Here is a 17841-nt window from a genome sequence, read left to right as displayed (position 1 = left end):
ACTGGATAGGGGGGAGGTAAAAGCAAGGGAGAAGGGCTACTGCTGGACAGGGGGAGCAGGGAAAGGGTAATACTGGACAGGGGGGAGGTAAAAGCAAGGGAAAAGGGCTACTGCTGGACAGGGGGAGCAGGGAAGGGGTGCCGCTGGACAGGGGGGAGAGAAAGAAAAGAAAAGAAAGCCTGTCTACACATCTATTCTAGCACTCGTTAATGTAACAGGCTAAAAAACTAGTTATTAATAAAATTAGTCAAGGGACCCCATATTAGTTTAAATACCTTAGTATTACCCTGTTGATCATTTATCATTTTTTCCATCCTATAACAAAGACATTATGAGTGCCACCAGAAACTAAAATTCAAGCGATCAATGTTTTTCTAGTTTTTTGTGACCATTTGGATGGCTATCCCAGTTATAATCCCAAAAGTCTGTTTTTATGTCTATCTATTAGTGGCTTAGGGGATAATAATGTTCCACAAATTATTGTTTCATAAGATAACAGAAATACAGTTTCTAAAATCAAATTAATATGCCCCAAATCAGTCTTCAGAAGGTAAGTCAAGGAACAATAGAATAATAGATGATCCAGTGACCCTATGCCCAAATGATAGTGCCAGTATTTATTTGACTTAGAACTATCCAAATTATGCAACCGAACAAGGGTCCAAAAACTTCTGTGGAACAAGAAAAACCAAGTTTGTATCATAGATGCTGACGCTGTACATCTCATCCTCCAAGTCCAAATTTTTGGCCATTGAGTAGCAAAAATCTGTTGCTTAATCTCAATGCTCCAAATATCTTATTCATATAGCCTGATGCCCTAGAAAATCCATCTGGAAGCATAGGACCGGCACGCTATTCTGATTTTTTAGATTTTGCCAATCAGTGAACCCCTTCTGAATGGTTTGCTTCAACTTCAACCATTTATAAACTTGAGACTTTGCTATGCCAAATGATTGTTGCAGTCATGAAAAATCAAGCATTTTTCCATTTAATACAACATCATCTAGCGTACATATACCTGCCTGCATCCAATGCTTCCAGAAAATCTTAGACTCACCAATTTGAATCTTGGAGTTTAGCCATAAGGATTGAAAAATCTTGATAAATTTAAGGGTGGTCTTAAAAGCTTTTTATTTAAAGACACTTATGATTGCTAAATGATTTCAGGGTCCTTCCATGCCAAATTTTTCTTTTTTATTTTTATCACTTATATGATCTCTCTCTTTTCCCTCTTGTTTTAACCGTAATTGGTCTCTTTTCTTTAAAATTGTATTTCTCCCTATCATCCCGTTGTTTCCATGTAAGTACTGTCATGTCACCAATGTTTGTTAATTGTCTCCCTTTATAATTTTTTAACTGTCAAACACTTAGGGATCCTTTTACAAAGGCGCGCTCTAATGCTACATGCACTAGCCGCTACCGCCTCCTTTTAAGCGGGCAGTAATTTTTTGGCTAGCGTGCGCTAATCCTGTGAGTGCGCTAAAAACGCAAGCGCACCTTTGTAAAAGGAGCCCTTAGAATGTATGATCAGCGTTTTATCAAATTTTAATAAAACTTGAAACTTGAAGAAAAAATGGAAAGAAATTTTTTTTAAAGATATGTAAGTGATAGGAGGAAGTGCCAAAATGGCATTGTGGGGTTCAGAGGTGAAGAGCATTAACATGTGGAAGCTGATGAAGGATGAAATGCTTAACAATTATTGCTGTTCTGTGTTCATGGATGAAAGATGAGATAGGCTTGAAGAAAACAAATGCAAATGGAAATTAATATATGGTTGGTTCTCAGACTATGGGCATATTAGCAATCCATAAATATTCATGCAATGTAATGAAATGTTTTGGAGGAAAATGATACTGCATCTGAAAAGTCATCACCTACCCCTCTTTTACAAAGCTGCGTGGCAACAGCCCCGAAGCCCTTTAAATCTCTATGGGCTTCGGGACCGTTACCACAGCGGCCCACGCTAAACGGCTTCATTAAAGAGGCCCCTAGTATTTTCTTAACTTTTTTAGATTTTTTTTCTAAATCTTCAGGCACCTCCACTGTCTGGATGTAACCCAAATTGCCCTCCTGGGTTCAGGAAATTAACCAAGGAAGGAAAGCCCATCTGCTGTTATGACTGTATACCCTGTTCAGAAGGAGAAATCTCCAACCAAACTGGTAAGTGATAAGATTATAATAATAATAATAATAATAGCTTTCAGTTGGCCAAATGGCCCATCTAGTTTGCCCATCTGCAGTAACCATTACCTCTTCCTTTCTTTAAGAGATCTCATATGCCTATCCTATGCTTTCTTAAATTTAGACACAGTCTCAGTCTCCTCCACCTCTTCTGGGAGACTGTTCTACATATCTACCACCCTTTCTGTAAAAAATATTTCCTTAGATTACTCCTGAGCCTATCACCTCTTAACTTCATCTTGTGCTCTCTCATTCCAGAGCTTCCTTTCAAATGAAAGAGACTTGACTCATGCATATTTATATCATGTAGATATTTAAACATCTCTATCATATCTCCCCTCTTCCGCCTTTCCTCCAAAGTATACAGATTGAGATCTTTAAGTCTGTTCCCATATGACTTATGACAAAGACCACACACCATTTTAGAACACTCTATCCTTTTTATATATTTTTGAAAGTGTGTTCTCCAGAATTATGCACAATATTCTAAATGAGGTCTCACCAAAGTCTTATACAGGGGGCATCAATGCCTCCTTTTTCCTACTGGCCATACCTCTTCCTCTGTACCCTAGCATCCATTTAGCTTTTGCCATCACCTTTTCAACCTGTTTGGCCACCTTAAGATCATCACATACAATCACACCCAATTCCCACTCTTCTGTCGTGCACATAAGTTCTTCACCCTCTAAACTGTACCGTTCCCTTAGGTTTTTGCAGCCCACATGCATGACCTTGCATTTCTTAGCATTAAATTTTAGCTGCCAAATTTCAGACCTATACCTCTCAGAAGGGAACTGTAAACCACCACTATCTTATGTCTCCTAGTGATCATGGATACAGCAATTTTGGGGATTTCAAGGTTTGGCCCTTCATACTATTTACACCATCCAGGGTGTCTGCTCTATTGCAGATTTTGGTATTATCCGCAAAGAAGAAAATCTTACCTGACAGCCCTTCAACAATATTGCTTATAAAAATGTTAAAAATAACAGATCCAAGAACAGAACCTGATAACATCCCTTTCCTCAGAGTATCCCACTGGTAACATCCCTTTCCTTAGAGTGATCTCCATTAACCACAGACCTCTGTCATCTTCCACTAAATCAGTTCTTGACCCAGCCTATTACTTTGGGGCCCAACCCGAGGGCACTCCGTTTATTTATTAGATGTCTGTGTGGAACTCCCTCTATCCAATTCTCTGGTCAACCAATCATTTAAAAGTGGGCTAACATAGCTACCATACCATTTAGATAAATATAGTACTCGATCCAATATTTAGCACTAGGTAGAAGAGGTTCCTATGAGATGAAGGCACCCTTTTACTAAGCTGCTTGGCAAATTTTCCAACACCCATTTAATTCCTATTAACCATATTTAGGTAGGAGCTTATAAATTTAAAAAAAAATAAAATTATATATATAGGCAATCATGTATGTACTGAACAGATTTACTTTGTAAGATACTATGATAATATGTTTCATTCTCAGATATGGACACCTGTATAAGATGCCCAGAGGACCAATGGCCCAATCAAATGAGAGATGCCTGCATCCCGAAAGTAATAATTTTCCTGTCCTATAAAGAACCTTTGGGGATAACTTTGACTTTCATCATCATTTTCTTCTTTCTCATCACTACTTTCATTCTGGGAATCTTTATTAACTACCGAGACACTCCTATAGTGAAAGCTAACAACCGACACCTCAGTTACCTTCTCCTTATTTCCCTCATGTTCTCCTTCCTCTGTTCTTTCATATTCATTGGCCATCCTAAAAAGGTGACTTGCATTCTCCAAAAGATTGTCTTTGGGATCACTTTTTCTATTTCACTCTCCTCCATATTGGCAAAAACCATCACTGTGGTCACAGTTTTCCAAGCCACCAAACCTGGAAGCAAGCTCTGGAAATGGATGGGTTCCAAGGTCTCAAACTCTATAGTTCTTTTCTGTTCTCTTCTTCAGGTTATTTTCTGTCTCACCTGGTTGTTAATTGCTCCTCCATTCCCATATCTTAATATGAGATCAGAAACTGGAACCATACTAATTGAATGTAATGAAGGGTCAATAGTTGCATTTTATTGTGTTCTGGGTTACCTGGGATTTCTGGCTGGTATCAGCTTCATCGTAGCTTTCTTAGCAAGAAATCTACCTGACAGTTTCAATGAGGCCAAGTACATCACCTTCAGCATGCTGGTCTTCTGTAGTGTCTGGATCTCCTTCATCCCAACATACTTGAGCACCAAGGGCAAGAACATGGTAGCAGTGGAGATATTTGCTATTCTGGCCTCCAGTGCTGGACTTCTGGGTTGTATCTTCTTCCCTAAATGCTACATTATTCTACTGAGGCCTGAAAAGAACATCAGAAAACACCTAAATAGAAAAATTAGATGAATAAATTTGTATAAAGGATTAATTTGTTGTTCTTATCATTTGTTTGGCATAAGCAATGTGAATGATCTGTACCTTGCGAAAAACTGCATCATTGGTCATATTTAGGCTACATTTCACATGCATTTTTCTTATAGTTAAAATAAGATTGTATATATAATATGAACATAAAATTTCAGTAAATGTAATTGTCAGTAACAAAGTTATGAGTGATAATGTATTATTGGATCAACCTTATACATGGCAGTGCTTTTCAGGGTCTTTTTTCATTTATTAAATCAATGGAAAAACAGTAGCAACTCTTGATGGCTACTTATAAAGCTGTGTTAACTGTTAACATATAAATTAAAATCTGTTAACAGTAATGACAGGAAGAAACACAAACCCATCTCATTAGTTTACTGCATCAGTACAAGTTATTTTCTGCACTTGCATTAAAATGTGTGCTGAAGCTCCTTGCACTGATAGGGAATGTGTGGAAGAGATTCTGAGTGAGATTCCCAAAGGGATTATTGAGACTGGTTAGTCTATTACCTGAGCAGATGGGGGAGTGATGGTTGTCTGGAAAAGTGGTGAACTCAATGGATTGATATGTATCACTGTAAACCCTATAGTATGCTGGATAATTTAGGTTACTCTAAATGACTGACAGTAAGTTGGAAGGCACCGGGGAAGGAGAGTTGAGGGATAAAAGTATCTGTAATGGAGAGCATGAGATTTTTGGTTGCACAAACTCTCTGTCAGTAACCGTAGGGAGAAGGGGGTTATCCTAGACTGTGATTTCAAAAAAGGTCAGCATTTAGTGAGACTATTGCTGAGGGATTAGAAATGCCAGTCTGTCTTTTCCTGCTTTTCTTTCTTTCTTAATAACTGAACAAAAAGAAGATATAGAAAACTAGGTGAATACTGGTTATAGTGCTATTCATATGTTACAGTTGTTCAGCCTAAATTAGCATTAACAGAGAATGCATTTGTTTGGGTATTACAGACTGGATGGTCACTTAGGGCTTGATGTACTAAAGTTAATTATTACCACTAAACCTGCTTTCACAGCTTTAGTGAAGATCGCTTTTTAACATCCCGATGCACAAAACAGCTCACCGCGTGTTTTTCCCCCTTGACTGCCCATTTTCTAATCTGACGATGCAAATTATAAGAACATAAGAAATGCCTTCACCAGATCAGACCCTAGGTCCATCTAGTCCGGCGACCCGCACACGCAGAGGCCAAGCTAGGTGTTCTCTAATGGACACCTTGTTCACCCGTGTCCCTCAATGTGATTTGCATGAAGATGTGCATCCAACTTGCCCTTGAATCCCAGAATGGTGGTTTCTGTCACAACCTCCTCTGGGAGAGCATTCCAGGCGTCCACCACTCGCTGTGTGAAGCAGAACTTCCGGATATTAGTCCTGAGTCTACCTCCCCTAAGTTTTAGTCCATGACCTCTTGTTCGAGTCACTGTTGACAATGTGAATAACGAAGATTCTTGCTCCATTTTGTCGAAACCTTTTAGTATTTTAAAAGTCTCTATCATATCCCCTCGCAGCCTTCTCTTCTGGAGGGTAAACAATCCCAGTTTTTCGAGGCGTTCTTTGTAACTCAAATTCTTCATACCTTCTATTAGTTTTGTGGCTCGTCTATTCACCCTCTCTAGTAGGGTTATATCCTTCTTTAGGTAGGGTGCTGAATCGGGTTGCCAGAGCAAAGGAGAAGAAGGCAGCGTGCTCTGGTAGCCTGACTGAGAGAGGGAGAGTTGGAGACACAGAGTTCTGCACAGGGGAAGGAGGCAGGAAGAAGCACAGGACTCGGGGAAGCGGTGAGAGTACGCTTCGCCCACCCCCACCGCGTCAGAGGCAGCGTCGGACTCCCCCCTGAAAGGGGGGCGGAGCCAACGGCGCGCAGCCGTTCGGTGCGCGGCAAAGGCAAGCGGCAAAGGTGCTCGCCTTAGCGAGAGCGCCTTTGCGAAGGGCCTTTGAGAAGGGACAAGGCAACGGAGTAAGACAGAAGGGTAAAGAAGCGACAAGTACAGAAGGAAATCACAGAAGGTAAGAAAGAGACAGACACAAAGGGCCAAGCCGTTCACACAAGTATAACAAGCAGGCAGAGGGAGAGAGTGAGAGAGAGGACACCAGCGGCTGGTAGAGAGAGAGAGGACCCCAGCAGCAAGTAGAGAGAGAGAGAGAGACACCAGCACAGAGTACCAACACAGAGAGAGAAGAGACAGAGAGGACACCACCAACAGGCAGTGAGCGAGAGGACACCAGAGGCAGTTAGAGAAAGAAAGAGAGGGCACCAGCACAAAAAGAGAGTCAGGGAGGACACCAACAGAAGATAGGGAGAAAGGACACAAAGTGGACACAAGTCACAAGTAATCTCAACTGATATCTTAAAGAAGGAACAACAATGGAAGTAGAAGGAAGCCAGAAGATGAGCTTTCCAGTGTTCTGCACAGACTGTCATATGTATGACTATCTCCCCTCGGGGAGACAGTCATATGTATGCAGTCGGTGTCAGGAACTGAAAAGCTTGAAGAAGGAGGTCAAGCGACTAGAGGACAAGATTCAGGAGCTAGAAGGATTTCACACCACGGAGAGACACATTGAGGAGGAAGTCAGGGAACTCGAGAGATTCATTGAAGAGGCATACAGGACGAAGGTGGAAGAGAACGAACTTCAGATGAAAGAAGAAGCTACACGGATACCAACATGCAAGGGAGAGCAAGAAGAAGATTACCTCAAGGAGGGAGAGAGGACCGACTGGTGACCTGCCTTCCGGGAGCAAGAACCAAGGACATCGTGGACAAAATTGGAATGATCCTGGAAGGGGCAGAGACAGAAGAGACCGCTGTAGTGATCCACATCGGGACGAACGATGTCAGCAGGAGAGACTACAAAAGAAGCACGCTGTTAGAACAATTCAAGATTCTGGGAAGGAAGCTGAAGATGAGGGCCCAGAAGATAGTGTTCTCAGAGATCCTACCAGTACCGAGGGCAGATGTGAAAAGGCAGGAGGAACTACAATCAATAAATACGTGGATGAGGAGATGGTTTGAGGAAGAAGGATTCCACTTCGTGAGGAACTGGACGGCGTTCTGGGGCAAGAGCAAGCTCTACAGGAAATATGGACTGCACCTGAGCGCAGCAGGAACTAGACTCTTAGCAAACAACGTCAAGAGAGGAATAGAACAGGCTTTAAACTAAGAAGAAGGGGAAAGCCGACAGTTGACAAAGGGTCGACGATTCGGAAGACGGTATCCTGTGAAGATACCGAGGGGAAAAATGGCTGGGAAGGAACAAGGGACAAACTGCAAGAGTCGACTAACCCAGAAGAAATGGTTACAATGTCTGCAGCAAAAGAGAAGAAAATATGGACCGTAGCACAGGGAAAGGAAAGGAGGACAGCAAAATACCAGGATCTAAAGTGCATATATGCTAATGCAAGGAGCCTAAGAAACAAAATGGGGGAACTAGAAGCCTTGGCCAATGCAGAAGACATCGACATCATTGGAATCTCTGAAACATGGTGGAATGAGGAAAGCAAATGGGATACAGCACTACCGGGATACAAGCTCTATCGCCAGGACAGAACAGGACAAAAAGGAGGTGGAATAGCCCTATACATAAAAGAAGGCATACAATCCACACAAATGGACACAGCACAGACGGAAAGCAAGCCGGAATCTCTATGGGTTAAAATACCGGGAAGGAAAGGGCCTGAAATAAAGATGGGCCAACTTTATCGCCCACCCGGGCAAACCAGAGATATCGATGAGGAAATGGAAGCCGAGATGAAGCGTGAATGCAAAATCGGCAACACGGTTATTATGGGAGACTTCAACTACCCTGGGATAGACTGGAGGCTTGGAAGCTCGAAATGCGCTAGGGAGACAAAATTCCTGGAAGCTACACAGGATTGTTTCATGGAACAGCTTGTTAGAGAATCGACGAGAGGAAATGCCACTCTGGATCTAATCCTAAATGGGTTAAGGGGACCTGCAAAGGAAGTAGAAGTAGTGGGACCATTGGGAAACAGCGATCATAATATGATCAAGTTCAAGGTTGAGGTAGGAGTGTCAAAAGGCAAGAGATCCATTGCGACAACCTTTAACTTCAGAAAAGGAAACTACGAAGCAATGAGGGAGTTGGTAAGGAAGAAACTTAGGAACACTTCCAAAACATGGCTAACGGTAAATCATGCCTGGTCCTTCTTCAGGGACATGGTGAGCGAGGCGCAAAATCTGTATATCCCCAGATTCAGGAAGGGGTGTAAAAAGAATCGAACAAAAGACCCGGCGTGGATAACCAAAACAGTGAAGGAAGCAATAGACAATAAGAAAAAATCATTCAAGAAATGGAAAAAGGACAAAACTGAGGGGAACTGGAAAGAGCACAAGAAGCATCAAAAAGAATGTCACCGTGAGGTTCGGAAAGCCAAAAGAGAGTATGAAGAGAGGCTAGCCAGGGAAGCAAGAAATTTCAAACCATTCTTCAGATATGTTAAAGGGAAGCAGCCGGCTAGAGAGGAAGTGGGACCGCTGGACAACGGAGACAGGAAGGGAGTGGTGAAGGAGGAGAAGGTAGTGGCAGAAAGGCTTAACATGTTCTTCTCGTTTGTATTTACAAACGAAAACACGTCCAACATACCGGAACCTGAGCAATTCTTCAACGGAAGTCAGGCAGAAAAATTAACATCCATAGAAATGAGCCTTGAGGACGTTCGTAGGCAGATAGAAAAACTAAAAACTGACAAATCCCCGGGTCCGGATGGCATACATCCAAGGGTTCTGAAGGAATTAAAGGAGGAGATAGCGGAACTACTGCAGCAAATTTGCAACTTATCCCTGAAAACAGGCGAGATCCCGGAAGATTGGAAGATAGCCAACGTTACGCCCATCTTTAAAAAGGGATCAAGAGGTGACCCGTGAAACTACAGGCCGGTGAGCCTGACTTTGGTTCCAGGGAAAATGGCAGAAGCACTGATAAAAGAAAACATCGATCAACATTTTGAAAAACATGAACTTCTGATAACCAGCCAGCATGGTTTCTGCAAGGGAAGATCGTGCCTAACGAACTTATTGCACTTCTTCGAAGGGATCAACAAACGGATGTACAAAGGAGACCCCATAGACATCATGTATCTAGATTTCCAAAAAGCCTTTGACAAGATGCCCCATGAACGTCTACTCCGGAAACTGAAGAACCATGGGGTGGAAGGAGACGTACATAGATGGATCAGAAACTGGTTGGAGGGTAGAAAACAAAGGGTAGGAGTGAAGGGTCACTACTCCGACTGGAGGAGGGTCATGAGTGGTGTCCCGCAGGACTCGGTGCTCGGGCCGCTGCTATTTAATATCTTCATAAATGATCCAGAAACAGGGACGAAGTGCGAGATAATAAAATTTGCGGATGACACCAAACTATTTAATGGAGGACTGCGAAAAGTTGCAAAGGGACTTGAACAAATTAGAAGAATGGGCAGCGAAATGGCAGATGAAGTTCAACATTGAGAAATGTAAAGTATTACATGTGGGGAGCAGAAACTCGAGGTACAACTATACAATGGGAGGGATGTTATTGAATAAGAGTACCCAGGAAAGGGACTTGGGGGTAATGGTGGACATGACAATGAAGCCGCACAGTGTGCAGCAGCCGCTAAGAGAGCGAACAGAATGCCTGGTATAATCAAAAAGGGTATTACAGCCAGAACGAAAGAAGTTATCCTGCCGTTGTATCGGGCGATGGTGCGCCCGCATTTGGAGTACTGCGTACAATATTGGTCGCCGTATCTTAAGAAGGATATGGCGTTAGTCGAGAGGGTTCAGAGGAGAGCAACACGTCTGATAAAAGGTATGGAAAACTTGTCATATTCTGAGAGATTGGAGAAGCTGGGTCTCTTTTCCCTGGAGAAGAGGAGACTTAGAGGGGATATGATAGAGACTTACAAGATCATGAAGGGCATAGAGAGAGTAAAGAGGGACAGATTCTTCAAACTTTCTAATAATAAAAGAACAAGAGGGCATTCGGAAAAGTTGATAGGAGACAGATTCAAAACAAATGCTAGGAAGTTCTTCTTTACCCAACGTGTGGTGGACACCTGGAATGCACTTCCAGAGGACGCAATAGGGCAGAGTACGGTACTGGGGTTCAAGAAAGGATTGGACAAATTCCTACTGGAAATGGGGATAGAGGGGTATAGATAGAAGATTACTGCACAGGTCCTGGACCTGTTGGGCCGCCGCGTGAGCGGACTGCCGGGCACGATGGACCTCAGGTCTGACCCAGCGGAGGCATTGCTTATGTTCTTATGTACTCCTTGTGACCCTGGGCAAATCACTCAATCCTCTACTGCCCCAGGTATGTTAGATAGATTGTGAGCCCACTGGGACAGATAGCGACACTGCGCACTGAGTCGATGGCTTCAGGGTCCTGTCTATCAGTACCCCCAGGTCCCTTTCTTGTTCGCTCTTGCCCAATGTTACACCTAACATTTTATATTCTTGTTCTTTGTTTTGCCTGCCCATGCAAAGTAGCCAAGCGATTGTTGCCTAACATCATTTGGCTATTAAAAAAAAACAACAAACAAACAAACAATGGGATTTAAGCAATAGGAAAAACCAAGAGGTCTAGAACTGTGTTACTGACAGGCCTGCTTCTTTATTTTTACACACACAAAATATTTGTCCCATAAAAAAATGAAAAAGTCTCTCCACCGCTGATGATGGCTCTCACCAATGAACCCTAACAAATGCAACATGAGAGAAAATTGACAAGAGGGATGCCCAATCCCTCCTGCCAGGCAGAACACCTCCGTACCATGGCCTCGCCTGAGCCAGGTACCCCCAAGCCACCATCCCCACTGACCCCCCCCTCAAAAAATGACATGAGTGATGCTCTATCCCTCCTACCACTGGATGCACCACACCATGAACCTCTCCATTACTCTTTTATAAAGTTGGAAGCAGAAAACCCTCTCTGAGGCTCCTGCTTTGGGTCCGCCAGTCCTAAATGATGGGCCTTACACTCCCTGGTGCATCATCTGATATATGTGGAGGGGCCAAAGGCCCTGATTGGTTCAGTTACCTAAGGCCCCTCCCAATCAGGGATTTAGGCTCCTCCCTCAGTATCCTGGATACAAAGGGAGGTGCCTAAGGCCTGATTGACTCAGACACCTGGGAGGGGCTTTAGGCATGTGAACCAATCAGGACCTTTGGTTGTTCCCCATGTATCACATGATTCACTGGGGAGGGGATGGCCCATTATTTAGAACTGGTGGACCCAAAGCATGAGACTCAGAGTGGGCTTCCTGCTTCCAACTTTTAAAAAAGATATGGGGGAGGTTTGGGGGGAGGTTCAAGGGAATTGGGGGTATCCAGTTGCAGGAGAGAGTGGGCTTGGTGGTGTTTGGTAAAGGGGGCCATGGTGTGGGAGTGTTCTGCTTGGCAAGAGGAACTGAGTATCCCTCCTGCCATTTTGGGGGGGTTATGGGGGACGGTGGCTCAGGGGTGTCTAGCCTGGGGGGAGGCATGATACGGGGGACTTTTTTTTAATGGGACAGATTGTGTAACACATACACAACATCTGTGCCATTTAAAAAAGAATCCGTAACAGCAGTGACAGGAGGCTGCTTCCCCTGTCATTGAAACATAGAAACATAGAAACATAGAAATAGACGGCAGATAAGGACCCACGGCCCATCTAGTCTGCCCACCTTAATGTCCCTCCCCTACCTTTGCCCTGTGAAGAGATCCCATATGCCGATCCCATTTGGCCTTAAAATCAGGCATGCTGCTGGCCTCAATTACCTGTAGTGGAAGACTATTCCAGCGATCAACCACTCTTTCAGTGAAAAAGAATTTCCTGGTGTCACCTCGTAGTTTCCCACCCCTGATTTTCAACGGATGCCCTCTTGTTGTCGTGGGACCCTTGAAAAAGAAGATATCTTCCTCCGCCTCAATGCGGCCCGTAAGATACTTGAACGTCTCGATCATGTCCCCCCTCTCTCTGCGCTCCTCGAGCGAGTATAGCTGTAATTTGTCAAGCCGTTTTTCGTATGGTAGATCCTTGAGTCCCGAGACCATCCGGGTGGCCATTCTTTGCACCGACTCCAGTCTCAGCACATCCTTGCGATAATGCGGCCTCCAGAATTGCACACAGTATTCCAGGTGGGGCCTCACCATGGATCTATACAATAGCATAATGACTTCCGCCTTACGACTGACGAAACCCCTTCGTATGCAGCCCATGATTTGTCTTGCCTTGGACGAAGCCTGCTCCACTTGATTGGCAGACTTCATGTCCTCACTGACGATTACCCCCAAGTCTCGTTCTGCTACCGTTTTTGCTAGGATCTCGCCATTAAGGGTATAAGACTTGTATGATTCTGGCTGCCCAGGTGCATAACTTTGCATTTTTTGGCATTGAAGTTGAGTTGCCATGTCCTAGACCATCGCTCCAGTAGGAGTAGGTCGTGCATCATGTTGTCGGGCACTGAATCTTCGTCTGTTGTGCATTTGCCCACTACATTACTCAGTTTGGCGTCATCGGCGAATAATGTTATTTTACCTCGAAGCCCTTCTGCCAAGTCTCTTATAAAGATGTTGAATAGGATTGGGCCCAAGACTGAGCCCTGTGGTACTCCACTAATCACCTCCGTCATTTCGGAGGGGGTGCCGTTCACCACCACCCTTTGGAGCCTACCTCCAAGCCAGCTCCCAACCCATTTCGTCAATGTGTTACCTAATCCTATAGAACTCATCTTGCTCAGTAACCTGCGGTGTGGTACGCTATCGAATGCTTTGCTAAAGTCCAGGTACACGATGTCCAGGGACTCCCCTATATCCAGCTTCCCCGTTACCCAGTCAAAGAAGCTGATCAGGTTGGATTGGCAGGTTCTCCCCTTAGTAAATCCATGTTGTCGGGGATCCCGTAGATTCTCCTCATCCAGGATCTTATCTAATTGGTGTTTGATTAGAGTTTCCATTAGTTTGCTCACTATCGATGTTAGACTCACTGGTCTGTAGTTTGCTGTCTCCATCTTTGAGCCTTTCTTGTGGAGTGGAATGACGTTAGCCGTCCTCCAGTCCAACGGGACGCTGCCTGTACTAAGGGAGAGGTTGAAGAGCGCGGACAGTGGCTCCGCCAAGACATCACTCAGCTCCCTAAGCACCCTGGGGTGCAGGTTGTCCGGCCCCATTGCTTTGTTAACCTTGAGCTTTGACAGCTCACCGTAGACACTGCTGGGCGTAAACTCAAAGTTACTAAACGGGTCAACTGAGCCAACCCTTGTCTGTAGCTGAGGGCCGAGCCCTGGCGCTTCTCGGGTGAAGACTGAGCAGAAGTATTAATTTAATAGATGGGCTTTTTCCGAATCCTTTTCCACATAGTCTCCGTCTGGTTTCCTAAGACGTACAATCCCGCCTGAGTTTTTTCTTCTATCACTGATATACCTGAAGAAGGATTTATCTCCCTTCTGGATGTTCTTTGCTAGAGACTCCTCCATGAGGAATTTAGCCTCCCTGACTGCTGTTTTGACGGCTTTTGATTTGGCCAGGTAGTCTGCTCTAAAGTCCTGCTTCCCTGATTGTTTGTAAGAGATGAATGCTTTTTTCTTCTCCTTGATCAGGTCTGAGATCTCCGCAGTAAACCACTGTGGCTTATTGTTCCTTCGCCGTTTACTTACTGATTTTACATAGCGGTTTGTTGCTTCTTGTATGGTTGCTTTCAAAGTCGACCACATGTCTTCCACGTTATCGGTTTCTTCTTGGCTTTGTAGCGCCTGGTGAACGAAGTCTCCCATTTCTTTGAAATTTGTGTCCTTGAATTTGAGGACTTTGGTTAGTGTAGTAGATTTAGTGAAACCTTTCCTGATATTGAACCATACCATGTTGTGGTCACTGGAGGCCAATGTGTCGCCCACCGAGACCTCTGTGACACTTTCTCCATTGGTAAGTATCAGGTCCAGTATTGCCTGATCCCTTGTCGGTTCCAACACCAGTTGCCTGAGGCTTGCTCCTTTCATAGAGTTTAATAGCCTCCTGCTGCTGCCGGAAGCAGAGGTAAGTGTAACCCAATCCACATCAGGCATGTTGAAGTCACCTAGCAATACTGTGTCCCCACGCAAGGTGATATTTTCTATATCTTCGATTATTTCCATATCCAGGTCATCCTGTTGTCTTGGGGGGTCTGTAAATTACGCCAAGATACAAGCATTTGTCCTTCCCTCTGGCCAAATTAACCCAAAGGGATTCCCCAGTATACTGGACATCTGAGATTCTCGTGACCTTAATGTCATCTTTAGTATATAATGCTACACCCCCTCCCTTCCTACCCTCTCTGTCCCGGCGAAGCAAGTTGTAACCCGGTATGACCATGTCCCACCCGTGGGAGTCTGTGAGCCAGGTTTCGGATATCGCCACCACATCCAGGTTGGCATTCCTTATTTCTGTTTCCAATTCCAGGATCTTGTTTCCTAAACTGTGTGCGTTGACGTACATAGCCCTCCATGTTATATTTTTGTTATGTCTCAATGGGGATATTCCTGTTTGAGCTATTTGAACACCTTTAGCATTGTTTGTGTTATTTGTGCTTTCCTGAGGCTCAGAACCACAATGTGTACTCCCCATATACCCAGAACTACAGTGTGTACTCCCCCTAGACCCGGAATTACAATGTGACCCATAAATATGATGTGACCCTACTCCCGACTCAAAAGTGTGTGCACTCACCCCTGACCCAGAAATTTGGTGTCTACTTTCCTCAGCCTCATAAATGTATTGGCATTTTAGTTCGCCTGGTATGTTGTTTGTGCCTGTACCCTCCCCCGACTTACCTAGTTTAAAGCCCTGTGGAGTAGGCGGGCTAGGCGGTGTCCAAGGACATTCTTCCCTCTTCTGGTTAGGTGTAGCCCGTCGTGTCCCTGTAGTCCTTGCAATGCTTCTCCATGGTGCAGAAACCCGAAGTTCATCTCCTTGCACCATCCTCGCAGCCAGTCGTTCGCCCTTTGTATTCGATCCTCTCTGGCTCTGCCCTTGCCCCTCACTGGGAGAATCGAGGAGAAGACTACCTGCACATCCATCCTCCTCAGCTTCTCCCCCAGGGCCCTGAAGTCTTCAGGTATGCTGTCCGGGCTGCTCCTTGCGGTGTCATTGGTTCCGACGTGGATTAGAACCATGGGGAAGTGGTCTCGGGGCTTGATGAGTCTGTCAATGCAAGCAGTGACATCCTGGATCCTGGCCCCTGGCAAACAGCAGACCTCTCTTGATTGTAGGTCTGGTCTGCAGATTGGTCCCTCGGTGCCCCTCAGCAGCGAATCTCCGATGACCACCACTCTGCGCTTCTTAGGGGTGGGCTGTACTGTTGATTCCGGAGTTGAAACCGTCTGCTGAACAACTACTTGTAGCTCTTTCTCCGGACCTTCCTGTAGCAGCTGATATCTGTTCCTCAGGGCGATATGAGGTGTCGATGTTGAGCTGTCCTGTATGGGGGAAAAAGAGACAGAGTTAGGTCCTCTGCATTTTCTTGTGGAGGAAGTCACCAACTGCCAGGAGTCAGCGTCTCCAACCACTTCCTGCATTCCGGTAGTTTGTCTCAAGGTGGCCGTTTTGGATGCTATGGGTGTTCCCAGGGTGGTCTTGTCAGGTTCCTGTTCAGCGATCTGAGACAGCTCCTGGATGACTCCATCGATGAAGGTCTCGTCGTCTCGGATGCTCCTTAAGCGCTGAACCTCCTCTCTCAGGCTCTTTAGCTCCATCAAAAGGCTTTCGTCCGGTTGAACCATTACTTCTGTCTGCGTTGAGACTGTAGACATCTTTGAGGGGATGGCCTCGGTCTGTACAGAGACCTCTCCCCTCCGTCCTGGTTCTCCTTCCATCTGTACTCGGACCATAGCCATCCCCTGGGTGCTCTCGGTGACTGAACTGCCTGTTTTGATTGAAGTCTTGCTGCTTATAGTCCTACCTGCCATTACAAAGGTTTATTGTTATTATTTCTTAATTTAAATTTTTTTTTTTTTTTTAGGATGTTTGTTAGGGTGGGGGCTGTTAGGTGTTGGTCAGTAAGTGTTGAGGGAGGGATAGAGGTAGTTAGTTAGTTCTTGGTCTGAGGGATGGAGTAGTTAGTTAGTTAGTTAGTAGTAGTAGTTAGTTAATTAACAGTTAGTTAATTGTCAGTTAAGAACGTCTGTTTGTTAGTGTGCCTGTTTAGTGAGAAAGATTTAGTAGCTTGTTGGTGAGATAGAAAGTTGTAAGATTGAGAGTTAAAGACTTGGTAGAACGCTAAAGAAAGACTGAAGACAATTGATTACAGGTACCTTGGCAGAATCATTAACTAGAGTTTTGCCAAAGCCAAATAAAGATCCCACACTGGTTTCAAACTACAGGCCTATTTTCTTAATTAATGTAGATGGAAAACTTTTAGCTAAAACATTGGCTATACGTTTGGCTAAAGCTCTCCCTTTTATTATTGGAATGCACCAAACAAGATTCGTTGCTCAGAGACATTCTTCTAACAACACTAGGCTGTCCTTACATATGTTGAATTTGTCAAAAGCCTTAAATGATCCGGCTTTTTCTGTATTCCTGGATGCAGAGAAGGCCTTTGATCGAGTTGAATGGACCTTCATGTATCAAACGTTAGAATGGTTTGGTATAGATTCAGGATTTATACAAATGGTTCAAACATTTTTGATATTGTATTGGATCCCTTGTTATTAGCTATTCAGCAAGCGAAGGGGATTGGGAATATAAGGTCTCTGCTTATGCAGATGATATATTGCTCTATTTGAGAAATCCTGAGAACACCATTCCTTGTTTACTTGAACTGATTGAGAAATTTGGAAAATTTTCAGGATACAAGATAAACTGGAGTAAATCAGAAATTCTTCCACTTAATGTCCACTGTACAAAAGGTTTGTTTGATTCATTTCCCTTTCTTTGGAGAGAGGATGGAATAAAGTATTTAGGCATTTGGATTAAAAATACGATGGAAGAAACAATGATAATAAATGAAAAATCTTTATTACAGAAGGCAACAGAAATGTGTGAGCAATGGAATCCTTTACATCTTTCGTGGTGGGGACAGTGCAAACTATCAAGATGATGATTTTGCCTGTGGTTTGTTATCAGATGGGTATGTTGCCGGTGTATTTTCTAGGGTCCTTTTATAAAAAATGAAATAGCATTCTTATAAAATGTATTTGGCTGGATAAAACTCCTAGAATGGCTTTGGTATCTTTACAAAGGCCAATTTCAGAGGGAGGGGTAAATTTTCCCAATTTTT

The 17841-nt window shown here is 44.1% G+C and overlaps 1 protein-coding gene across 1 annotated transcript in view; it reads left to right on the top strand.

Annotated features, from left to right (window-relative positions):
• LOC117346238 (vomeronasal type-2 receptor 26-like) overlaps nucleotides 1-4570 on the top strand; it is a 32312-nt gene extending 27742 nt beyond the window's left edge. The window contains exons 6-7 of the mRNA XM_033915643.1: nucleotides 2034-2160; nucleotides 3669-4570. Coding sequence (XP_033771534.1) covers nucleotides 2034-2160; nucleotides 3669-4570 — 1029 coding nt within the window. The remainder of the gene's footprint in view (nucleotides 1-2033; nucleotides 2161-3668) is intronic.
• The last annotated feature ends 13271 nt before the right edge of the window (nucleotides 4571-17841 follow it).

Source organism: Geotrypetes seraphini, chromosome 12, assembly GCF_902459505.1.
Source record: "Geotrypetes seraphini chromosome 12, aGeoSer1.1, whole genome shotgun sequence".
Taxonomy (NCBI): domain Eukaryota; kingdom Metazoa; phylum Chordata; class Amphibia; order Gymnophiona; family Dermophiidae; genus Geotrypetes; species Geotrypetes seraphini.
The sequence above is the reverse complement of the archived record's forward strand: the minus strand, read 5'-3'. Positions and strand labels throughout refer to the sequence as shown.